The 25,758-nt window shown below is 47.3% G+C and overlaps 1 protein-coding gene across 3 annotated transcripts in view; it reads right to left on the reverse strand.

Moving 5' to 3' along the window:
- Positions 1-3,071: 3,071 nt before the first annotated feature.
- The window catches only part of Runx2 (RUNX family transcription factor 2), a 313,975-nt gene continuing 291,288 nt past the window's right edge, over positions 3,072-25,758 (reverse strand). For 2 of the 3 annotated variants that reach the window (XM_031348358.1, XM_031348356.1), the window contains exon 8: positions 3,308-3,981. In XM_031348358.1, the coding sequence (XP_031204218.1) occupies positions 3,395-3,981 (587 nt within the window). In that variant the 3' untranslated portion in view covers positions 3,308-3,394. Of the gene's footprint in view, positions 3,982-25,758 lie in introns of all 3 variants that reach the window. The other variant, XM_031348362.1, reaches the window with a different exon arrangement.

The following is a 25,758-nucleotide window of genomic DNA, read 5'->3' on the forward strand; positions in this document are numbered from 1 at the left end:
TAAAGGCAGCTCAAAGAGCACGAAGGGTCACAGCCAGGAACCAGGGCATGGACAAGATCCAGGCTCTGTTAGTTACCACCTCGGTGACCACAGACAGGTCACATGGCCTCTGTGTGCCATGGTGCAATAAAGGTACAGGTCCTAGCTCCTCACTTTGCCTACGAAGTAATTGGAGGCACTAAATGAGGCCCAGTATGGGGAGCGTGCGGCCCAGGAGTCTGATAACTGTAGTGTAGGCACTGTGCTGATTCAGGAAGGTAGCCAGGGAGAGTCCCCTGAAGTATTTTGCTTGTTCTGCAACACATTGTGCCTCTCAAAAATGTATATGTTAAAACTTAAAAAACAAACAAACAAACAAACAATGAGATAGTAACAAAAGGCAAAGATGGAGGGACTGATGAACTCAGGAGTGCACTCTAGTTTCCTTTTGTTTGTTTTGAGACCATGTCTCACTATATAGAGCAGGCTGGCCTGGCCTCACAGATATCCACCCGCCTGTCTTCCAGGGGCTGGGGATAAAGGCTGTGCCTCTATGCCCAGCTAGGGTTCCACCCCGTTGAAGGAATGGTGCCTTCCAAAGAGGGAATGGATGACCTAGCAAGGTCTTTCCTGCCCTTCCAGCTCATGAACACCGAACAAGGAAGCAACATTTCTTACCTGTTTGTTGTTTATTTCTGACAGAGTCTCAAATATGGAAAATTAGCCTTGAATCCTTCCTTACATAGCCAAACATGACCAGAAGCTCCTCATCCTCCTGCTTCTGCGTCCCCAGTGCTGGGATTAGAGGTGTGCTACACCACACCAGAAGGCAGCACCTCAGACGAGACCCCTAGTAGACACCGCAACTGTCATCTCCCTGACCTTGGACCTCCTGCTCTTCAGAAGTGTAAGCAATGCTGTTGTGTCGCCCTAGGTTTCCTCGTGTTGGGTGTTTGGTTTAAACGAGTACAAAGGGACCAAGACAGTTGCTAGGTTCCTGTCAGTCAGGGTGGAAATCCACACTGGTCAGCCTGCAGACAGCCCTGTGGGAACATGGGCTCTCTTCCAAAAAAAAAAAAGATGAGATGGAATGAAATACAACAAAATAAATAAATAATAGATGGAGTATAGCTCAGTTGGTAAAGTGCTTGACTAGCATACAGGAGTCCATGGGTTTGATCCCCTGCATTACATAAACTCATCCTGGTGGACAGGCCTATAATATCAATGTGTGGAAGACAGAGTCAAGAGGATTGGAAATTCAAGGTCAACCAGGGCTACAGGATGAGTTCAAGGGAAGCCTAAGTAAAATGCATGAGACCATGACTGAAAAAATAAATACAAAATAACAATAAAGAGAAGCTGCATCCCTTAGAGATAGAGGCATAGAATCGGAGATTGAGTATAGGACTCCCTTGTGTAACATGGCCTTCTGTGGATACAGTATAGAGATTAGAAACAGGTGTTTGGGTAGCACTTCTGGACTGTCATGTCCCTTCACCTTAGTGTCTGATTCTGCAGAGTAGGTCATAGTCTCACTTGACACAAACAAGCAGACCAAGACTCAAAGGTCTCAAATAAGTTACCCCCAAAGTCAACCCACAGGAAGGAAGCCTGGTCTTGCCTGTGAATACTACTGCTTCCACAGCCTGGAAATCTGATGAGCCCTTAGTGTGAGCCCTTATTAGGCTGGGAGACCCTGGAGGGTTTTCCTTTGTGTATCCCTGGATACTCTGCTAATGTGTTGAACTGGAATGAACTTCACCAAAAGCTCTTTAGAAGTAGATGGTTAAAACATACACACATGTGTATGTGCATACACACACACACACACACACAGAGTGTGTGTGGGAGAGAGAGAGATCCTTCAAATAGCTGTCAGAAATTTTTAGCTAGATGTTAGACTCTAAGCAGCTGTTGAGTACAGATTTAAGTTGAAGCTCCTGGGAGAACATAATTCACTTGCAATTCCAAGTGTTTCTTGCAAAACTAACTGTTCTCCTTGGAGCTGATTAGAGGTATGAGTCTGCGACCCCACCACAGATCTTACAATCAGACCTGAGTTTTCACTGGGTCTCCTCCATATGGGTCCTGCCCACCAAGGTCTGAGAAATACTAGAAACCAGGGCAACTGAATGGACCCCGCTGTTGGCTCTTGTACCAAGTTGTGAACCCTAAAATTGCTCCAGGACAGTGTGGTATGGTATGCTTTCAGACCCTAGGTTTCTTCCAGGGGAAAAGAAACTGAATTGTCTTCTGCTTGGTGGGCTGGCAGCATACATGTTCCAATTCAAAAAGGATGCTGGGGAAGAGTCCAGCCCCCGTCAAGAGAAGTTAAACAGTGGGAGAACACAGGGTTTTGTAAATTTAAGACCTTCTGCCTAGGTCAGTGGACCTCAATCCACGAACACTGGCAACATCTGAAGACCGTCTGGGTTGTCCCAGCTAGGGAAAGTGGCAGGCGTCTAAGGAGCAGAGAGGTCAGGGACGCTGGCTTCCCCCTCACTGGCTACTGTCTGTCACTAGGCTTCTACTCAGATCAGAGGGGGAAAGATGAATGTATTAGATTTACTGAGAGTTTTTAAGACTCATGAGAACCTTCAGCTGCTTCTACATCCTAAGTATAGAAAACAGTTGAAGACTCCAGGAGTAAGGGGAGGGGGTAGAGGGGGGAGTACACTTGACGACTTGAAAGAAGAGAGCCCTGAGGGGGAGGAGAGTCCAAAAGCTCACACACTTTATTCACAACACACGATTCTTTCTTGTTCATAAGAAAGACTTAAATACCCCCACCGTCTTTCTTCTCTGTCCTTTTCTCTCCTTCCCTATTTCCCGAACTCTTTGTAAGGTAAGGATAAATGAGAAAAAAAAGCAATTTGTCTTTCTAAAAAAAAAAAAAAAAAAAAAAAAAAAAAAAAAAAAAAAAAAAAAAAAAAAAAAAAAAAAAAAGAGGGAGATTTAATCCACTGGAGTCCACAGGAGGTGGACATACCATTAACATCTAAAGAAAGGAATGCCACAGGGCCGCAGAGGGGGTTTCTGATGACAGGACCTCCTTCCCCCTCCCCTCCATTTGCTCAGGGGTTCAATGGACTGGGAAGGAAATGTTGTTTTTCTAATCACCTTGTCCTAGGACCTTCTGGAGGTGCTTTTTCTATCAGGGATTTAAAACAAGAGAGGGACATTTGAAGGTCAAAGGAAACATAGAAAGGCTATAGCTTATCAGCTCGTGGAGCCAGCAGAAGACTGCCTTCCTTTGAGTGACAGGCCGAGGGCATCCATCCTGTAAGCAAACCAAGCTGAGTAACTGACTCTTCCACTGATTTTGCTTGTCTACAGCACAGACAGGGTCAGAGGAGCCAGCTAGGATGCATGGTACCCTCAGTATCCCTTTGTTTTAGGAGATCCAATCCCCTTAATTGCCATCTGGTGCTTCAGGCCCAGGCTGAGACTGGGGCACCAGAGAAGAGGCCAATTTAGTGAGGGCCTTTGCTATGACGTCCAGGTGGCCATTCATTGTCCGTAGCTCTACCAGGATGTCCCCCACACTGGCCTCCAAGGTGGCAGCAGCAGCTGGAGGAACACAGGGGGGTGGGGAGGTTCCAGGATGTTCAGCATGATCGTCTCTGGCAGGGCCGCCCCTCTCTGAAGCTGGGGCTGGGCCCAACATGGTCTGTGGCCTCTCACGATCCTTGCCTCGGACACCAGGAGACGTGGCGGTGGGGCAACTGGGAAGCCAGTCAACAAGGTGGGGCGCAGCCTCTGGGGAGGAGGTCACGATGGTGTAGAGCCCAGAGCGCCGAGGGACACATGGGGCTGGGGCTGTAGAGGCAGTGGACAGAGGCTGCAGGAGAGAGGGCAACATGGTGGGGCTTGGGGAGAAGGGTTGGGGCTCACAGGAAGATGATGGAGACGGCAGAGCTGCTGTAGAGGGGCCAGGCTCCTCTGAGGACAGGAACAGGGTGGTGGAAGACTGTGAGTCCAAGGTGCTGGGCTCTGAATCTGTCAAATAAGAAGAGGGAAAAGGTTACCTGGGCATCCCCATTATCTCCATGACCAACTGCACATTAACTGCTAAGGAAATTAGCAAAAAATGTGGAACTGGATTTCCTGCCATTCAGAGGAATATCCAGCAAGTAGGAGTGGTCTGTGAAGAAGGCAGTGTCCCAACAAGGAAGTAGGCAGTGTGGGAGCCCAGCCCAAGATCTCAGGACTGTGTTAAATATATGAACACACACACACACACACACACACACACACACACTTGCCAGCAACACTGGAGTCTCAATATGACATTGAAAGAGTTCATGCTAATTCTTGCTGGGACAGTAGATGGGGTGGAAGTTGAGGAAGTCCTGTTTCTCCTCCTTGGGACATTGGCTTCATTTCACCATCGATCTAAGAAGTTCCAATGACCTTTCGGGACTAACACACTGTCCAGTCTGCAGCTGGTAGCAGTGATGTGTGTCAAAGTCATGCACAGCCCTGTGTGAGCTGGATCGAAAGCACACAGCAGCTCTTAAGGACCAGACATGATAACAAGGCTACCAACCTCCCATCACGGGGCCCACGTCCAGGCGGATGACGCACCTCAGCTGCCTCAACAAACACATTTCCTACCTGCGAGTGAATGTTCCATGATCACTCTACAAGGAGTCCTGAGGGTCTTAAGCCTCTCTTCCAATGCCTGCCAGTACTTGCTCTTGCTTTCTATGCCCTCTGTGTCTTCTGCCCCATTCTCGGGAGATCCCAAGCAGTCTACAAAGGTAGAACATGCTGGAGTCCCTCTGCAGTCACCCAAGTTGGGTGTCTGTCTAGTGAGACGAGCCAAGACAGTTGGCATCATCACTACTAGAAAGGAAGCTCCTTTCTCCCCCGAGAGACTGCTCTGTCTGACAGTGGGTTGGCCCTCAGAAGTCCTTTTAAGAACTATGGTGAAGGATGTATCCCTCATCTATCCTGACTTCAGCATCCAACAAGGTCCTTCTGGTGTCCATGGGCCCCAGATGCTCAGCAACCTAGTTTGAGAATCATGTCTGACCAGAGATGAATTCATTTCACAGCTGACAACCTCTGAGCAATGTCACCACCATGCCTGAGAAGGTCTCCTCAGGGAAGTGTCCTGGGACTTGGGACTTGAACTGCTTCTCCTCAACCCCACCTCAGTTTCCCTCAGGCTTCTAAGATCATCTTATACAAAGCAAGGATCGCATGTGTGTCTGTGTGTCTTGCCCATAGTTGCCCTTGAATTGGAAAGGATGAAAGAGAAGCTTTGCAAACTGTTTATACCAAGAAAAAAATACCAGCTTTGTATTTCTAATCCTTGTGGCAGACCAGATACCTCTGTGGAAATGAAAGAGAAATATACCATTCAGAATGTTCTAGAGAAGTGGTTTCAATTTAATGTTGCCCGTAACATTCCTCTGTTAAAATTCAAATTAAGATTAAGTTGGTCAAGACTGGCACCTCAGACCCTAGACTATAGATGGTTAAACAGCTACCATCACAAAAGCAGCTTTGGCTGTTGCAAGATTCGGCTGAGATGGGGCCTCTTGGCTGTTGGTCCTCCCTTAGAGGAGGGGGTGGATGTGGATGGGATCACTGGACCCTGCCAGAAATTGTGGCCACTCCTTACTGTGCCATTTGTATGTAATCCTACCCTAATTGCCTCCTGTTCTGCTTAGGTTTTTGGTTTGTTTGTTTGTTTGTTTGTTTGTTTGCTATCAACTTCACACAAACTGGAGTCACCTGGGAAGAGAGAACCTAATTGAGGAATTGCTTCTATTAGATTGGCCTTCAGGCAAGTCTGTTGAGGTGGGGGGCATTTACTTGATGCCCAGGGTTCAATCCCCAGCACCACATAAACCAATGTAGTGGTGCCTACCTAGAATTCGAGCTCTCAGGGGGATCAGAGGTTCAGACTCATCCTTGGCTGTCTAGAAAGTTTGAGAAAGATTTCTAAGTGACATGAGGCTCAGGAGAGGGATGTAGGGCATGGAATAAACTGCCAAATGTCACCCGCATCTCCTCCTCCTTCCTCCGTTTTAACTGAGCAGTGATCACATGATAGTTAATATTCGCTGTCAACCAGATTTTGAATCACCTATGATTGGACACACCACTGGGCATGTCTGTGAGGCTGTTTCCTGTTAGGCTGAACTGAAGAGAGAGATGCTCTTTGAATGTGGGTGGCACTGCCCATTGGGGGTGCTCAACTGAATGAAAAAGGAGAAAGGGCAGAAATGAAAAAGGAATAGCAGAATTCCATTTCCCTCTGCCTCCAAACTGTGGGTACAAAGTGACCAGCCTGCTCAAGCTCTGGCAACCAAGCCTTTCCAACATGTTCCATTGACTGTATCCCTGAAAACCTTGAGCCAAGAGCATCCATTCCTTCTTTAAGTTGCTTTTCTCTAGTGTTGTGTCACAGTAATAAAAAGTAACTAAGACATCCACTCAGAAGAAAGCTCACATTTCCAGTCTCCCTCACAGAGAGCTGGTTGTAGCCAAGTCAACCCTGCACAAGCAGACTAAAGTAGAGGTGTTGTGTTCCACCCACCTTCCTGGGGTCCTGCAGTTTGGCTCCATGGCTAGAGCTCAAGCAGTCTGCTTTGACCATGAGATGAAGGGAGAGAGTTACCTTGAGAACTCTTACTTAGAATGTGCCCTCTCTCTCTCTCTCTCTCTCTCTCTCTCTCTCTCTCTCTCTCTCTCTCTCTCTCTCTCTCTCTGACACCGACACCCATATGTGCACATGTGCATGAGTGAAGGGGGGAGGGAGAGAGGGAAAGAGAGGGAGAGAGGGAGACGGATTCAGTCGTGTATTTTGACATGCACAGCAGAGGGCAGGTATTGGGTTTTGGGTAGATCATGGGCAGATGGGTTAGTTTACATTGTAACTGTTACAGCCAGGGAAAAGGAATCCCCACACAGCAGCCATTTTTGCTTCTGGGTAGCTCTGGAGAGGCAGCTGGGTTATAAAGAGGACAAGTCCAATTGTTGGGTCAGGATGTGGAAAATAAGGGGAGAAGGACCAGAGAAAGGCTCCAGACTGGGAACTTTCCCTTTCTCGTTCTCTGGCGTCTGGGTGGCCTTTTCTCAGCCACACCCAGGCCTCCAGCAAGGCTCAGTTGTGACACACCTCAGCAGAGGCAGCCCTTGGAAACATTTTCCCAGGAGCCTGGAGGGCTGGGAAACTCTCTAGCCCTGGGTCTGCAGGAGAGCAGGTCTGTGGGAAGAGGGTGAGGTGTCTGAAGGCACAGAGACTTTGAGTGCTGCATCTAGGCCTCAGCCTTTGATGGCTCAGGCTTGGCTGGCTGGCTGCCCGCTCTCTTCGGAACAGCAGACACACTAAAGGGAGGGCTGAACAAGTGTCTGATGAACTCAGCCCAATAATATTCACTTCTTTTATTTTCCAGGAACGTCATGAGCCCCACGGGGTGATCTTCTGGTTTGAAGACCTGGTGAGTCAAGTCTATACAGACCTCTGACTCAGTTTCATCCTGAGTTCTCAGCAGACATCTCCCAGGAGCATGGCTCGGCGGGAGAGCAGAGCCTGGACACCTCATTAGGAGAGGACAGAAGGGCTCTGAAGCAGGCATGAGACAGGCTAGAGTCCCCGAGATGACACAGGTCACACTGACAGTAATAGCCCATGTTCGGTGACTTCTTACTAAGTACAAAATCATACATTCACTACATGAATCTTTGTGGCCCAACTTGGCATAGCTACTGCCATAAATTTTAAACCACTAAGAAAACTGAGACTCAGCTAAGTGAGGTACGTTATGCCCTGACCTAGAGCAGGGAGCTTATTCTAGAAAGGCTACTCTGTCATGGATAGGACAGGAGCTTTGGAGGCGTGAGATGGTGCAGAAGAAACATTTGTGATGGGCCAGTGTGTGTGTGTGTGTGTGTGTGTATGTGTGTGTGTGTGTACGTACTTGAATTCCAATTTATATCCCTTTCTTTTCTATTCAAATGCTGTTTAAACTGTCCACAGAAGCAGCATACTGAGTAGCTTCAGATGGGGTGAGCTAGATGAGGCCACAGAAGCAAAGCCTGCGCTACAGCCCACAGAGCCAGGCCTTCACAGAGGTGACCAGGCCACAGGTAACATAACCTCTGCCTCTCCCGTCAGCACTGCCCACGTTGTAAATACTCAGCCCCACTGCCAAAGGGGTCAGAGGTCAAGGCTGAGCACGTGATCTCTCTCCCTAGCGATGTTGCCAAGGCGTCACACTGGAAGCATTGTCAGCATGGATGTCTGTGTAAGCTACCCAGCTTTTCAGTCCCTTGGGCTAAGGAGTCAGGGTCCCAGTTAGCCACTGAGTTAAAGAAGAGAAGGTGCTACAAAGTGGTAGGGGCGCAGGGAGAGAGGCAGCCGCACATCCTGGGTGTAGCTGAAAAGGACACTTGCTTGGGGTTCCTTCAAGGAAGGAGACACTGACGTAAAAGGAATCTGCACCTGGAGGATATCAGAAACATTATTCACAATGGGCAAAGGGATCATAAATGGGTCTACTGTGGTACATGCATGCAAAGAAATACTATGCTGCCCTGAAAAGGAAGAAAAGCACATACCTTCTACAACATGGTCATACCTTGAGAATATAATACTAAGTAAAATAGTGCAACCATGAAAGTGAGTACACAAATACTATCTGGCTCCCTTAGATGAAGTTCCCACACTAGGCAAAGGTACAGAGACAGAAAGGGACAGGACAATGGCCTAGGGCTAGGGGGTTGGAAAGACATGTTTACTACCCGCAGAACTTCAGCTGGGGTGGTATGAAGGTTCCGGAGAGAGATGGTGTTGGAGGCTGCAGGGTGATATCAATGTGTCACTGAGCTGTCCACTTAAGAACAACAGCAATGATGCACTAATGTGGAATAAACTTCACTCATGATTGTAAAACTTTATAAAACTTGGGACAAGAGAAGGGGAACTTGAGACATCTTGAGTCATGATTTGGCCCAGGCATCAGGGAACAGCTATGTGTACACTTCTGGAGCTGTCCATAAAGTGATCGAATGAATGAATAACCTACTGCTAAGGTTTCTATGGATACAGTGTGGGTGAAGCACCCCAGCAGGTCCCCAAGGATAGAACTGCTTACTTAACCCTGGACCCTAAATGCTCCAAAGGCATGTCTGAGTCAGAAGGATGGGGCAGGGGACATTTTGCTACTAAGAGCTTCTGTTGAGACTGTGTGGATACGGGTGGGAAGAAAATGATGTCTTTAGAGCACTCATGCTTCCTAAGCAGGATGTTTGCAACACAAGCATTTCACAGATGAGTTGATGCTTCCTTGAGGCCACAAATGTCCACTGGCATGAGCCCTAAATGCACATAGAAATTGCAATGTGCTCCAGAACTCCATGGCCCTCAGCCAGGCTCCTACCCACCTCATCCCTTTCCTAGTGGTTCTTGAAGGCACCAGGCACGTTCCTGTCATACAGCCTTGGCACTTGCTGTCCCCTCTACCTACAATGCTCCCCCCTCAGGTATCTGTGTCCCTCATACCTTCTTTGCTCCTTGAGCCTTTGCTCTAAATTACTTTTTTAATTCCTCTTCTGATTGTCCTGCTTGTTAGTGCTATCTCCGCCCCACCATGTCTGCTTTCTATCTCTCTTGTCCTAGGCATCAAATTTGGTCACTGTAGTATTCACATCCTAAAGTTACTCAGGATATGAGGAAGCTCGATTTGAAATGGCTGGCCTACTCACAAGGGCAGAGGGCAGGGAGTTCCCATGAAAAGAAGGATGAAGGAGAAAGCTCAGCGGCTGCAGCTCTTGGTGAGCAGGCCTGTGTTCAGACCTCCAATACCCACATAAAATTCTGGGCATGGTGACACTCTTACAATCCCAACACCAGTGGGAAGGGAAGCAGGCACATCTCTGGAGCTTGTTGTCCAGTTAGTCAGGCCCATGAGCTCTAGGCTCACAGAAAGACCCTGTCTCCAAAAACGAGGTGAAGAGCCATCAAGAAAGACAGATGACATCAATCTCTGGCCTCTGAAAGTCCCCATATACATGTAGAGGAGTGGTTCTGATGCGTTGATTTAATTGGGAATCTATCTGTGTTTACTGATTCTGATGGCCCTTGTCCCCAGCTGTCTTTTGATCTATCAATAAAAGATACCACCATCCAATGGTGGGTAGAAAGAAAGAGGCTGGACTTCCAGACTCCCGCAGGCTAGGAGAGAGGAGAGGGCAAGAAGAAGAGTAGAATCCAGATACTTGGGGGAGAGAGATGAAAACAAACTCAGAGAAGCCCAGGAACATCAGGTGGGGTAGCAAAAACTACGTGCAACACATACAGACACACAGATATTCAGAAACATACAGATCACATACAGAGAGAGAGAGAGAGACAGAGACAGAGACAGAGACAGAGACAGAGACAGAGACAGAGACAGAAATAGAGAGAGAGGAGCAGAGAGAGACAGAGAGAGAGAAGGCCAAGAGAGGTGTCTATTAAACTAAGGGATGCCAACTTTAAACAGGCAGTGGAAACCACTGTGGAGTTTAAGTAGGTACAAATAGATATAATTTGCTTCTTCAAGATTCCCCTGGCTTCCAACTGGTGGCTGGAGGCAGAAAGATGAAATTCAAAGAACTACTTGGCCTTCCTGAGCGCCTAAGACACTGACAGAGGACCGACAGAGTGGGACTAGGCTTGCAGTATTTGAAGCAGTTGTTTTCCTAAGAATAGACTGAATTTCAGAAAGAAAAGAAACTCCTGCTGCCCCCCCCCCACAGAACAGTAGTGTGAATACTGGTCTCTGCCCCTGCTCAAGTTAGCCACCATGGCCTTTGATAAATCTCCGTACAATAAAAGCCAGCGTGGGTTTTGTGACATTTTTTAAACCCCAAGATAAGCTTCTATCCACTTACACAGGGATATTCTGCCACCTCTTAACATAGCCGGTATATTCAGTATGTGGACGCTATCTCCATTGTCTGTGAACACACTCAATGGACAGAGACTCTACGTGGCTATATGGAATAGCTTTTGATGGGGAACACAAGGTGTTTGAACAACCTGTATATTCTTTGTCATGACCTTTTCTTTCCCATGGAGAAAGAAAGGCACACAACGCAAAAGCTTTTCTACACCATAACGGACCTTGGCTCAGGGAAAGAATGTTCAAAACAGATTACGTTCCTCAGCCCTGTTTCCAGGGTTGAACAGCTCCCAAGTCAACACAGTTAATCCTTCTTCCCAGAGAGCCCCTCACCTTTGAACTTCATTTTCTAAACTATCATTAAAACAAACAAACAAACAAACAAAAAACAAAAATCCAGAAACAATTCCAAGGCTAGGTCCTGAGGACCCCGCAGAAGGCCAGGCTTTCTGCCCACCAAGGCAAGAGATCATCCAAAGGGCCATCTCCCTCATAAAAAAGTCAGGCTTCCTGGTTAACTTGACAGAGAGAGCAGGCTGTAAAAGACAGCATTTTACTTTTAACAAGGCCAGGCAGGCCTGGCGGCTCTCCAGCCTGGGTAGTCTGAAGGAGCCCAAGAATATTAGAACCCAGGATCATAAGGAGCCAGGACACCACTAGGAATGTTGGTAGGAGAGACAGTCTGGCGAGCCACTGGGGAACAACCGGAAGCCCACTGTGCCAACCCTGGCATTAGTCAGCAGGCAAGAAAGGTGGCCAGGACAGTTGGGTGAACGGGGGCAGCTCTGGGCCTGGCCACACCGGATTAGTGTCTCCTGAAGCCCCTCCCTCACACAGTAAACCTCAAAGACCTCCAAAGATTCCAAGGGTGACAGGTGTGTGCACACATGGCCACTCACCAGCTCTGCCAAGACCAGCACCCCAATCAATTCTATGGTGGCCCTTGCCAACATCTTCCCTGCATTTGGATGAACAGCAGGACACTCCATCCGGAGATGACAGTCTCTGTTCCCCAAAGCTCGGGAAGTGGGGGCTGGGAGCGTGAGGGCTTGGAGCAGAGATAAGATCTAGGTCCTCCAAGGCCCTCTATCTTGGGATACAAAATGAGACACTTGGTATATGAATGCCAATTGGATATGCCTTTTCCCATGCTGCAAACAGGTCCAGAGCAGAGCCTGCTACCAAGACCTAACACAGTCCTGAAAGATGGCAGTGCCCACCATAGTTTTCTTAAGTGTCCTAGGAAGGCACTTTTCTTAACCAGTACTTTCTCCTCTTTCGGCTCCTTCTGAAGCCACGCCTCCCAGCCACACCTCCTGGCCTCGCCTCCACGCCTCCACGTCTCTTGTCTCTCCCTCAGGTCCTTTTTTTTCTAATTTGGGTCTGGCCTCCCCTTTCTTCTACTTCCATGCCATTCTTCTAATGATAACCTTCTGTGCCAGGCTCAATTATATACACAGCTCAAATGAGCAGCCCCGACTCTAAATTTGGCCTTGTCCACTGGAAAGAGGAGCTGTGGGGCATCTAGTGTTGCCCAAAAGGAAAGATGCTGGTCCCTACGGGGAGTCAAAGCCTATGAAAGGGAGAAAACTTTTGAAATAAAAAAAAAAAAGTACAAATACAGAATGAAGAAACAACCCAGGCTTGGCTGCCCCCTGGGTCACCAGTGCTGAGGCTGATTCTGTGACTTCAGCCAGGCCTGTTCGGGTTGCACGCCCTGCCACAGGCGCGCAGCAGCAACACACGTGCTTTGATTTTTTTTTTCCTCTTTAGAAACGGCCTGCTGTCTGACCCTACCTATGCTTTCTCGGCAGGGTTAGCAGAGGGTGAAATGAGAGCATCTACCGGGAATTTCCTGACTTCTGTGAATTTTCCTCCAGATCTGGCTGTGAGTCAATGAGATGCTCTTAGGACACGTGGAAAGACTCAAGAGTGCCTCCCAGCTCCCACGGTCCTCGGAGCACCAGGCAAAGCCTGATGGCTAACCAGGGTGAAAAGGCAGAAGGACACCTCCCTCCTTGACTCTGCCACTATACTCTCTCCAGACTCCACTGTGGTATTAATAGCCCGTATACCTACAAAAAATTCTCTGTAGAACCAACATATCAAAAAAAAAAAAAAAAAAGTTGCCTTCTTTCAAACTTAAGCTCGTGTTTGATTTTAATCATTTCATTTAACTATTTAAATGTTTAAATCATTTAATTATTTAAATGTTTAACTCATGATTTTATTGACCTTTACATTTGAGGCATCTGTACAATAAATAGAGAAGGAGATAATAAGAAGAGAATACTGAGGAAAGAGAGGGCTTTCCTCAGCCCCACACACTGTCTGACATGCTGAGGACTTAGAGCATCCCCCTCGGGTGTAGGGAGGCACACAGTATCACCACTTCAACCAATGGGAGATACTCAAGTAAATTAATTACAGCATCATGTGTGAACTAAGTGACCTCCAGGGCTGGACAGCCCTTGCCAGCTGAGACTAGCTATGACCTGTTTGTGTTCATGATGTGGATAATTGTTCCCAGGAGTTTAGAGAGGAAATGTTCTTGGGTCAATGGCATCTTCTGAAAGATGCAGGGCTTGTGGCTCAGCAGGAAGAGCTCTTTCTCACACGTAGGATGACCTGAGGTCAAGGCTCGGTATCCTCATGAAAAGCTAGGTTAGGTGGCTTGGAATCCCTGTGATGGAACGCAAAGTCAGAAGGACCCAGAGGCTGGGTGGCCAGCTAGCCTAGCCTAACTGATGGGCTCCAGAGCAATGAGAGATCCTCGTCTCAGAGGAGGTGGGCTGTGCTCCTGGGGGTGACACTGGAGGTGGTCCTTTGGACGCCACAAAAATACAAATACACACACATACTTGTGCTCATATATAAACTCCTATGCATACATATGTACACATTTTGAAGTGTCCTGGAATTAAAGTCAAAGGGTACTCAAATGAGACTCCTAAGAGTCTGTGATGCTGAGAGTGAGGACCCATGCAAGCATTTTACAAACCTAATGTCACTTCACATTATCAAAGCGCCACTCGGGACCAGGGTCTCTCTGCCTTAAAAAAGGGGGGGGGGGTGGGTTGGGTGTCCTGGTATAGCCCAGGCTGGCCTCAGACTTGCTAAACATCCTAGGGTGACCTTGACCTTCTTATCCTCCTATCTCCACCTTCTGAGCACTTCCATCACAGACTTGGTTTATGTAGTACTGAGGATTAAACACCAAGGCTTTGTGGGTGTGCTAAGCTAATGCTCTACCAACTGACCTATTGGCCTACCTCCAAAAGGGAAGGTCTAAATCGCCACAGGGCTCGACTGTGGCAAATGCTCTACAATGCTCTCGTGGCAATATGAGAATATCAGGAAGAAAACAGAATCAAAATCTTAACAAATTAAGATTATAAAATTTCTCTTTAAATTTTCAATTGTTATATTTTCATTTATCTATTTACAACTCCCTAGCCAAACATTCCTGTCATTGACTGTTTGCTTGTCAAGGTGCAGGTTGGTGATGGGTACGTGGGCGGGGCGGCTCCTAGGAGCTGAGATTCCACCCAGAGGGACACAGGCTGTAGCATATGGATTAGACAGGCTCACAATGTGAGCTCAGGATATATTTTCTTTCAAACCCTTTGCTAGAATTCACTTACGGAGATGTGTGCACGTGCGCACGCGCACACACACACACACACAAGCACACACACACTACTCCTTTCCATGGGGATAAGATAGAATTTAATTATTGGAAATTTGTTAACTTCTTTAAAGGTCCATAGATTAAAGACATTCCATGAAAGCAAGCACCGTCCTCAGTTTCATGTGATTCCTGAGGCTCTTCCCTGGCGTCTTGAGTTATTTAGAAAAGATATTGTGAGCTATGAAGTCTTCAAAATGCCTTCAGGGGATTTCTTACTCTGTTTATCCTTACTTTAAAAAAGAAAAAAGAATCTACTGCTTTCTTTTTCTCTTTCCAAAAAAAAAAAAAAAACAAACAAACTGTATTTGAAAAATACGTTTATTTGTTTACTATTTATTTATTATTAGTTTATCTATCTGTCTGTCTATTTATTATCTATTGATTTGGTGTGGAGAGGGGTACCTGCCACAGCACACATGCAGCCGTCAGAAGACTGGCTTTAGTTCCCTTTTCCGCCATGTGGATGCCAGGGATGGAGCCCAGCTCTTCAGGTTTCATTTCCCCAGGCGCTGACTATTTTCTTCTTAACACAGCGCAAGCCTCCCCTTCTCACCATGGGCTGCCATGCATAGCCACAGGCAGCCCTTCCCTTTTCCTCAGACTCCTGTCCTGCTTTCTCTGTTCTCTTTGCTCCCACCTGCACCTCTCATTTTTAACTTTGCCTCTGGTTTCATAACTTTAAACAAATTAAACTTTGAGCTCCCCGTGGTAAATTCCGGTTCTTCCTCTTGGATTATTGGCCGAAACAGAGAACCAAATTGTCTCTTGACTCTGAGTCAGATATCACCTCAGAGCCTTAGTGCTAGGAGCCCACCTTATGCGAGCCTTCTGGCCATCAGAGTCACACACGTTCCTATCTATGTTTGGGAACATGGGAACGAGACCAGGCAGCTGCTTGGGGTGGTCATGAGGCAGCAGCTAGGAATGCCCACTGGCCTGGCTGCAGCTGTGCCCCTGAACAGGTGCTGCCTGCCCACAAATGCTGCATCACTCTGCAGACTCAAAGAAACACATCCCAGATCAGAGAGGTAGTGCTGTTCACACAGGCACTCCAAGCACTCCTAACCCTGCCTCTTCATCTTGAGGACAGGAAGATAACAGACTGAAGACAAGTCCCAGGTGACAAGCGTGACCTCCCCCAGCCTCAAGCGGGCTGAACCAGACCTTGCCCTTGCCACCAAGCAGCTAGCCCACTTGGGTAGAGCTTCGTGAGATAAAGAAAGCCCTTTTGTTCTGCCTGCCACTTCTCTGCCTCTCTCCAAGTACCTGCTAGGAGCTGCCCTGCTGAGATGCTTCTCCTGCCTCCCCTACAGAACAACAAGATGCTAATTAGGCCACAAGGTCCTGGCTTACGGGAGGATGGGTTTCCCTGCCTATATATTTCTCAGATTCAAAAATACACAGTGGACCTTGATCAGAATCATTTTGACTCAGTCTCATTATTTCTCTCGACCGTCCGATTCTCTTATTTTCCCAGACCCCTGCCTCTCTTCCAGAGACCCGATTTTGCATAGCTGCTGGCAACTACTACAACAAGAGCCACGTGTTCCCTCTGTACCCACCACAACCTCTGCCCGTTACTAATAAGACCTGGGGCAGATTAAGGCAATGACTCCTGACCCCAGTCATCCTGGAGAGGATGGGAAGTGTTGCAGAGGAGGATGGCCTGGTCCTTCGGGGGCTGTTATCTTATGGAGCATCAAAAAGCTGCTGCCACCCACATCACCCTAGGACTCTGCTGGATGTCCCCTGGATGGGAGGAAGCTCAAGGGAGGGATGACCTAAGTGAATGGAGAGTGGAGAGGTGACCAAACCAGGCAGCTTCCTCCTGCAGCCACCAGAGCCTCCTGCTTGTACAACTCCTTCCCCTCCTCTTCCCCAGTGGCATTCACCCTCTCACCTCACATCTCCCCTCTGCCTATCCCCCTCTTCGAGCTGGGAAGCTTCCTTGGGTTTCCTGGGAGACATGTGATGGATAATGGTCATTGTCAATTTGATTCCAAGTGACCTAGGAAACACATTTCTAACCATGCCTTCACAAGGTGATGAACTATGAGTCAAAATAAAAACCCCCGTCTTGCCCTGAGTCCCTCTGGCTCAGGTATTTGGTCATATCCACAAAGACTAGGAAGTAGTAGGGGTTGAGACACACAGCCCCAGAGAGATGTAGGCCTGTGTCACCCAGCACTGACATGTTCTGAGGCTAACAAAGCTAGAGGAACCCCTTGCTGCAAGAACTCTGGGAACCTGAGCAAGACACAATGAATGTGTGAGGCAGAGCCTGGGCTTGAGGGGTTTCTCATTTTTCATGAAGACCTTAGTTTTTAAACCATTTGTATGAGTGTGTGGTGTGTGTGTGTGGTGTGTGTGCATGGTGTGTGTGTTTGTGTATGTGTGTGTGGTGTGTGATGTATGTGTGTGTGTGTGTGTATGGTGTGTGGTGTGGTATATATGTATGGTATGGTATGTGTGTGTGGAGTGTTTGTGTGTGTGTGTGGTGTATAGGTGGTGTATGTATGGTATGTATGTGCCTGTGTGTGTGGTGTGTGTGTGGTGTGTATTGTGTGTGTGTGGTATGTTATGTATGTGCCTGTGTGTGTGGTGTGTGTATGTGATGTGTATGTGGTATGTATGTGTACTGTGTGTGTGTGGTATGTTATGTATGTGTATGTATGTGTGGTGTGTGTGTATGTCTGGTATGCCTGTGAGGTGTGTGTGTGTGTGTGTGTGTCTCTGTGTGTGTGTGTGGTGTGTACATATGGTGAGGGAATGAGTGTGTGTGAGGAAAAATTTGAGAGACAGTTATCCCCTTGACCAGCGCTGTGTAGTCAGCCAGTCTTCCTGAATTATGCCCTCAGAACGGGTTTGAGCATTTAAGGAAGACTGTCTGGGGGGCCTGGCTGCCTTCTCTTGAATTTGGCAAGTGGAGGTCGTGATCAGTTCTTTATTCTGGGATATGGGTTGACTATGGAGATAATGAAGAGACACCAAACTCCTGGGCCTACCACCCCTTGTCAAAAGCCACCTCTCCACCATTCACCACCAATGTACCTGGACCATACCACAAAAGCGTCTGGCACCAGGCCTGAGACTAGCTGAATTACAGCCCTGTACCTCCAGCCCCCAATTTCCCTGGACCTGCTCTAACTTCTTTCAGGCCCCCCACTCGTCAGCCCTGTCCTCCTAAATCTCCATGAGCTTGGCTTGTGATAGAGCCCTGGGCACTGGTCTGCAAGTTTTCAAAGGGCTTTCTGGCCTGGACACACCTCTCTCCAGACAGCTTTACTTCCTAAAACTTAGTAAAAGAAGAAAGAAAGAAAGAAAGAAAGAGAGAGAGAGGGAGAGAGAGAGAAAGAAAGGAAGGAAGGAAGGAAGGAAGGAAGAAAGAAAGAAAGAAAGAAAGAAAGAAAGAAAGAAAGAAAGAAAGAGAGGGAGAGAGAGAAAGGAAGGAAGGAAGGAAGGAAGGAAGGAAGGAAGGAAGAAAGAAAGAAAGAAAGGAAGGAAGAAAGTAAGAAAGGAGTGAGAGACAGAGGGAGGAAGGGAGGGAGGGAGAGAGATAGACAGAGACAGAGACTTCTAGCTTCCTGGGAGCCGTAAACAAGCTGGGGACATGAAGCCTACTATGTTGGAGGCCAGGGATTCCCACGGGCACTACCAGAGTGCAAGCTTTAAAAGACAGAGTTTGCAGAGAGCCTTCCACCTACCATTCCATGGCACCATTGCTGCCAGAATTAAACCCTGTCATCTCCCTCATTTCCCATGATTCTCTGGAGGGCTGGGAATTGTGTTGCAGGCAGGCAGGCAGTGGTGTGGGGAGTGGAGTTGGGTGAGTGGGGGCCTAGTTTTCCTGTTCTGTTCTCTACCAATAAGTCTCTAGGGTAGACATGAACGAAACTCCATCCAAGGAGACCCAACACCCTATAATGCAGTGAAAAAAAAAAAAAAACAACAGTGTGTTCATCAGCATTGTGTCCATAATGGCTGCCTCTCCAGCTCCAAGATCCTTATAAAGGTGGAAATCTGTTTCTGCTCATCGGCATCTCCTCTCTGTGAAGCTGTCATCCAGACCCCTGTGCTGGCACACAGTGGGGCGGCAGCCCCAGAGGTCCTGCCATTTTAGATTGACACAGAACAGTCTTTGCCCCACATTAGTCTGAGAACTCTGGAAGTGAAGAGCTCTTTCCTTAGACAGGACTTCCCCCTAAGACCCAGTGTGGCCAAGTGCTGAGAGCCAGTGCTGAACACCCCCACCTGCGGTCCTCCGGTCACCCCCATAGACTGCTGAACACCCCCACACTGTGGTCCTCTGGTCTCCCCCATAGACTCCTTGTGATCTCCTCGGCCCAGTCTCAGGTTTTGGGATCCTAGATAAGCCCTGGAACACACCCTTCTATGACTTACCAAAAGACCTAGCTGGCATTCCTATTCTCAAGCCTGGAACTACCTGATTCTCTTCGTGTGGCCCCAGAAACGTTTTTCGTAGCTCAGAGGTTGGGTCTGTAGCACAAGGAAGAAGATTCTAGAAGTGATTTCACACTGACATGATAGAAAGGCAGAGAGAGAGAGAGAAAGAAGAAGAAGGAAGAGGAAGAGAAGAAGGAGGAGGAGGAGAAGAAGGAGGAGGAGGAAGAAGAAGAGGAAGAGGAAGAGGAGGGGTAAGGAAAGACGAGAAGAGCGGAGAGAAGAGGGAAAATATTAGGCCTGGGAGAAAAAAAAAAACAAACTTAAAAATGTTACCTCTTTCTTCTTCCCAAATAAAAGTCTAAATGGGAGACCACAAAAGGGGGTAAACACCAGCTTTGTTATTTTAGGGATCAGTGGAGAATGGTTGTTGGTGGTCTCCATCCTCCTCCTGGTGGGTCGGCATTCGTCCCAGAGAAGAAACTGGGCCGTCACCAGTCTCCTCCTGCGGCCAGCATGGCCATCAGAACAGCATCCTGGGAGGCCACTTGGGTGGTGGTGGCCCTGGCCGCACCTCCAGGCGGTCCATTTGGATATGAACAACACTTTGATAGCTGGCCACGGGAGGCCAAGTTCTGAAAGCCCCCATTCATGGACCCTGCACACAGAAGCGGCACACAGGGGAAAAAATGGTTTCCCAGTCAGTCTAGAAAGGTAGGTTCGTGTTTATTAATCGAAGGCCACATAAAGACCTCAGGGTTATAAACGTTCCTTATGAGTTCCACAGTTGCTGGGGCTGGAAAGGAAAAAAAATTCCATCCGGTGATTACCTGGGACAAAAGCAGCCACTGTGGCTTCCATTCCAGGGTTAGAAGAAGATTATACAAAAGCATGAGGGCCTATGTTGTGCAGGCCTCATTTGGAGCAGAGTGGTTTCCAGAAAGGCTAGGAAACAGGGCCCCCTGTTCCCAGCCCCCAGACATGGGGTCACCAGTGGCAGGTGAGCCCTACCCCAAACCCAACTTTCTGCCAGTTCTTGGTTCTTCCTTCTGACTTTGTGGAACCCAAGGGGATTTTTTGTTTTAAAAGGTCACTGGCAATTAACTCCCTGTAGAAATCAGAGAACCGGAGGGGAAAGGGTTGTCTTGGAGGAAGTTCAGAGAAAGGCATTCCGGTAGGTAGGCAAGCTCCTGCCTCCTGGGAGGCCACAGGAGGCACTTCCCACCTACAGCAAGGACCTTGGAGAAGGAATTAAGGAGCAAGCTGGAGATAAGACTGAGGCCCAGCCCCCTTTGAAGGTTAATTACAGCAAACTGATCAGCTTTGTGATGTGCCTACTGCACAAATGGTGGGTGGAGATAATCCCCACATAGGGGACCCTGTTACTCTCAGGGTAAAGATTGGCAGGGGTGCTGGTCCTGTTGAATACCTAACAGTTCTAGAGGTAAAGAAAATATAGTTCCTGTTCATTCCAGAACAGGGTTTCCAGGAGGGAAGACGGATTCAGACCCGTTTGTTTCTGTGTTTGTTTGTTTATTTATTGGTATATCCAAGTTTATTTCGAGGTAGAGGGGTGAAACAGGACTGTCACCAAATCACAAAGTCATCTCAAGGATGTGCAGGGTGTACAACCATCCAGTTTCTGGAGTACAAGCAGGTTCCATGAATCCTTTACACCACAAATATCTGGCTATACTTAAACATCCCAATAGAAATCAACTGGAGGCTCCATGTGCAGTTTGGTTGTGAGCTCTAATTGTTTGCTAGAGCCTGGCCCCAAATAACCACTGTGGCGGTTTGAATATGCTTGACCCAGGGAGTGGCACTATTAGGAGGTGTGGCTTTGTTGGAGGAAGTGTGTCACTGTGGGAGTGGGCTTTGAGACCCTTCTAGCTGCCTGAATCAAGATGCAGAATTTTAGGGTCTTCCATCCTCATGACTGCCTATCCATGCTAGCATTCTTCCTGCCATGATGATAATGGACTAAACCTCTAAAACTGTAAGTCAGCCCCAATTAAATGTTCTTTGTAAGAGTCGTCTTGGTCATGGTGCCTCTTCATAGTAATGGAAACCCTAACTAAAATCATCACATCCATCTTGTTCTAACTGTTGACAAGGTCTCTGTTGTTTCCCATACATCCTAAGACACAGACAGGATGACTTGCTTGTGGTTACAGAGTCAGGTCTCACAAACAGACCACAAGTGCCAGCCTTGAACCTTTGTAGACAAGTAAGTCTAGGCCAGTGCTAGGTCAAAGACTATGTCTGCCCCTGTGGCAGACACAGAAGAACAAAAACCAAGGGCTTTCTATTCTGAGTATTCTGGATTTCTATCTGCCTCCTGGGGGACAAGGCTGAGCCATGTTCTGTCTGGGAGACGACAAAAGTAGTAGACAACAGAGCATGTCTGAGACAAGTTGGGAGTCAAGGTTTGAAGTGTCTGTCTGAAGAGATGTCATTCAAATATACAGTGAAAGATGGAGAGAGGATACAACATCCAGAGTAGTAACTTCTCATGGACACCAAGGAGGAGAGCATCATAAACTGTCTATCTTTGGCTACCAATGAGAGCTCAACCCGAATTGAGATACTATGGCATTTCTGCATACTATAACTCTCTTCATAGGGAGAATAAACCCTTAATAAGGCAATTCGACTTCTCACGTGGTTTGGTTATGCAGTATCCACCAAAAAGATATGTATATTGAAAGCTTGTCTCCAAGCTAGTGGCACCAGAGAGAAGATTGGATCTTGAGGGCTGTGACTGAATTCGGTGGCAAAGTCAGAAACCCAGAGGCGGGGCCTCGTTGTAGAAAATAAGACACTGGCAACAGTCCCTCAATCTCTGATCCCTACCCTAGCCCCATTTCCTGTCAACCATGAGGGTAACCATGGGAAACCATCTGTCTTTTACCATAATGTACCCATCTCTCCCCAGGCTTAAAAGCAATGGATCCCGATAGCCATAGGCCAAAGCCTTGGATGCCAGGAGCCCAAAGAAACCTTTCTTCCCTTGAGCTGATGGTCTCATGGCTTTTTTTTGTAGAAATGAAAAAAACCTAGCAATAAGGCCTACCAAAGCCATCCCAGCTTAGTGTAGAGAATTTAGTCTATTCCCCCCTGCCCCCCTACACACACCTCTTCAAAGAGGAGAAAAACAGAGTTCCAGAGAGAAGGGAGCAAGTCAGAGGCTTTGCCAGGCAGAGCTGCCCAATAGTCCAAAAGGAGTGGCCTCCGGGACTCTGCCAGGCAGAGCTGCCCAATAGTCCAAAAGGAGTGGCCTCCGGGACTCTTCCAGGAGTTGGAAGGAATGGTCTCTTGGCTTGCTAAGCACCTGTCTCCAAGAGTCCTTCGGTTTACAGATTCAGAGACTGACCTGTGAATTTTATGTGTAATGTCTCCCACAAGCCCAGACTTCCAAAACCAGGCACTAACCATGCAGATCAGCTTAACCACTATGCCTCCCATGCTCCTCCTGAGCCAAGCCCTTCTTGTACAGGGTAGGCTCCACCAGCCAGGCACCTTCTCCAGAAGTAACAGCCACCCCAGAGGACTGCAGAGGACGACAGTGGAAATGAGTCCTGAACTTGAGATAGACGCATCTTGAAAAGCCTCAGTAAGACCTAGTGCTAAGGGGAAAAATGACCCTTGACCTCTCCTCTTTTTACCCAGTGCCCAGCCAGGAACTTCTCAATTCTTGCCTGTTTCCTCTGTCTTGGAGATGGCTGCAGGACCAGTTCCCAGACTTCTTCACTGTGCAGCATGCAGGGCAGAGGAGGGACATGTGCTCCTCACTGAAGTAAATCAACCTAGTTTAGACTTTATGAAAGGTTCTTCCCTATTCAGCTTCCCTCAGATACTTTGGAGATACTGCTGGTCATCTTTGCTGAAGTAAGATAATCCCAACTTCAGCTGACACGATCATCTGTTGAAACTTAAACTATGGGCTAAATTTGCTAAGACCAAGTCTTCCTTTGGGTCCATAGATCATTATAAACTCAGTTTTACCAGCACAATATCCATTTGGGTCACCAGCAACTGGCTTTCCAAACAGAACCCATGGCTCAAGGCATGCGTTGATGCCACTCTTCATCTTCTCCCTATTTCTTCTGTAGGCTACACTTCCAGGTTTCCAGTCAGGGATACCTCTGTGGGAGGGAAGATAGACACACTAGCTTTGAAGCACAAGGGTGGTCCTTATATTTATTTTTTTAATTTCTGTATCATGCACGGATTTATTGCTTTCTAATTTTAAAACAAGCATTGCAAAAATATTTTAGCACTTGAAAATATGTAAGTAAAGATAGCAACTAGTTGAAACCTTACTGGCTTACCAGCCACTGTTTATTTTTTTCTTACATCACTTTATACCATCCATTCTCCCACCCATCCGTCCACTCATCTGTCTATCCATCCATCCATTCATCCATCCATCTATCCATCCATCCATCTGTTCTTTCTCTATACACAAGCTATCATAGAAACTTTTAGGGAAAATAAAAGAATATACATCCTTTACCCTTTCATTGTTTTGTTTTTGATTTTTTTTTTCTGTCCCACCTTCCTCTCTCGAACAGTTAAGGTCCAGGAGACCAATGAAACGCAGCCAACCTCTTTCCAGCCTGGGCTCCTTGCTTCCACTCCACTCTGCCCCACCTAAAGCACAGGTTCGTAGCCTCTCAGAAGGACATAGCTGGAGATTTACACATGCAATTAGAAGTCTCTAGAACTCAGCAGATGCTAACTCGTAGATGCTGATGTAGGCCTGTCATTTGGAAGTCCCTTTCTGGGACAAGTTGGATGAGGTGAATGGGTTCTGTGTGGATTCTTCTCCATCCCTTTCAGGGCATACTTATGTTGGTTCTGTGGATGGGTGATTTGGGAGTGATGCTACCAAACCAGGTCATCTGTACCCTTTTGTTCCACTGGAAGATTAAAAATTAGTTGAATCTGCAACCTGAGAAATGCTAAGCAAGCTCTAACCACTGAGCTCCATCCTCAGCCCTGTTTCCCCTCTTTATTTTCAGACAGGATATTTCTTTCCTTTTCTTTTTTTAAAATTTCTTTTGTCTGTTTGTTTGTTTTTTGTTTTTTGTTTTTCTACAACAGGGTTTCTCTGTATAGCCCTGGCTGTCCTGGAACTCACTCTGTAGACCAGGCTGGCCTCGAACTCAGAAATCCACCTGCCTCTGCCTTCCAAGTGCTGGGGTTACTATTTCTTTTTTAATTTAGGTATTTTCTTTATTTAACATTTTAAATGATATCCCCTTTCTCGGTTTCCCCTCTGAAAAAAAAAAAAACTTTATTCCCTCCCCCCTCCCCCTGCTCACCAACCCACCCTCTCCTGCTTTCGGGCCCTGGCATTTCCCTACACTGGAGCATAAAGCCTTCACAAGACCAAGGGCCTCTTCTCCCACTGATGACTGACTAGGCCATCCTCTGTTACATATGCTGCTGGAGCCATGAGTCCCATCATGTGTACTCTTTGGTTGGTGGTTTGGTCCCTAGGATCTCTGAGGGTACTAGTTAGTTCATATTGTTGTTCATTCTAAGGGGCTGCAAACCCCTTCAGCTCCTTGGGTCCTTTCTCTAGCTCCTTCATTGGGGACCCTATGCTCAGTCCAATGGATGGCTGTGAGCCTCTACTTCTGTATTAGTCAGGCACTGGCAAAGCCTCTCAGGAGACAACTATATCAGGCTCTTGTCAGCCAGCACTTGCTGGCTTCCACAATAGTGTCTGGGTTTGGTGATTGAATATGGGAAGGATTCCCAGGTAGGGCAGTTTCTGGGTTGTCCTTTCTTTAGTCTCTGCTCCACACTTCAGACAAGATTTTTTTAAGTTATGTGGACTGTCCTTGAACTCACTGTATCCCAGGCAGCCCTTGAACTCTTCATTCTTTTGCAACAGTGATGGGTCCATTCCCAGCAAGTGTGTGCTCGTATACACACACACACACACACACACACACACAGAGGCGCTCACAACAGCTCATTCTTTCCAGCCCTGCAGAACTTAACCCCCACTCAGCTCCCACAGAATTGCTGCTTAGACTTCCCCACCCTTTACCTTAATGCCTCCCTTGTCTGCATTAAACTTCTCACACCCATCCACCTTTGACATTTGTTCCTTGTCTTGGTGACATCTTCCAAACGTTGACCCAGAAAGATACCCACTTGATAATGTGTCCACTCTAGCAGGGGTGTCCTTCCTTCTGCCATTGGCACATGACCTTATTATCATCTGCAGATGTGTTAGACCACATCCATAGCTGCCCTGGAACGCACACGGGCTGCATGCTAGAAGTTGGAAAGACCTCCTAGAATATAGGACTGCATCAGATACAGATGTTGCTTAAACCAATTGGGCTATTTTGAAATTTATACTGAAGATGAATTTGATGGTAGGGGTTTTTGTTGTTGTTGTTGTTTATAAAACATTTTACATAAGAATAGGATATCCTATTTGGGGTATTTGAAGCTATGAAAATAAGGGATCTGTGTCGAACCTCACAGATATATTTACTACAAGAAAGAAAGAGCACACATCTGTGTTCCAACCTGCATACGGGAGCCTGCACCCTGTTCTCTGGCCTTTTGAACCTGCAGCCATGTTGCTTGCCACATATCTCTTCCTTTGCCTGTCGCTCCCAGAAGCAGCCCCACAGGCCAGATCTCTGCTGGGCAGCAGGTGCTGTGGAGGTCACCCAAAGTTTTTTTTTTTTTTTTTTTTTTTTTTTTTAAAGAAAGAAAGAAAGAAAGGAAACAAAAATTTTCCACTCA

The sequence above is a fragment of the Mastomys coucha genome, unplaced genomic scaffold, assembly GCF_008632895.1.
Source record: "Mastomys coucha isolate ucsf_1 unplaced genomic scaffold, UCSF_Mcou_1 pScaffold3, whole genome shotgun sequence".
NCBI classification, from domain to species: domain Eukaryota; kingdom Metazoa; phylum Chordata; class Mammalia; order Rodentia; family Muridae; genus Mastomys; species Mastomys coucha.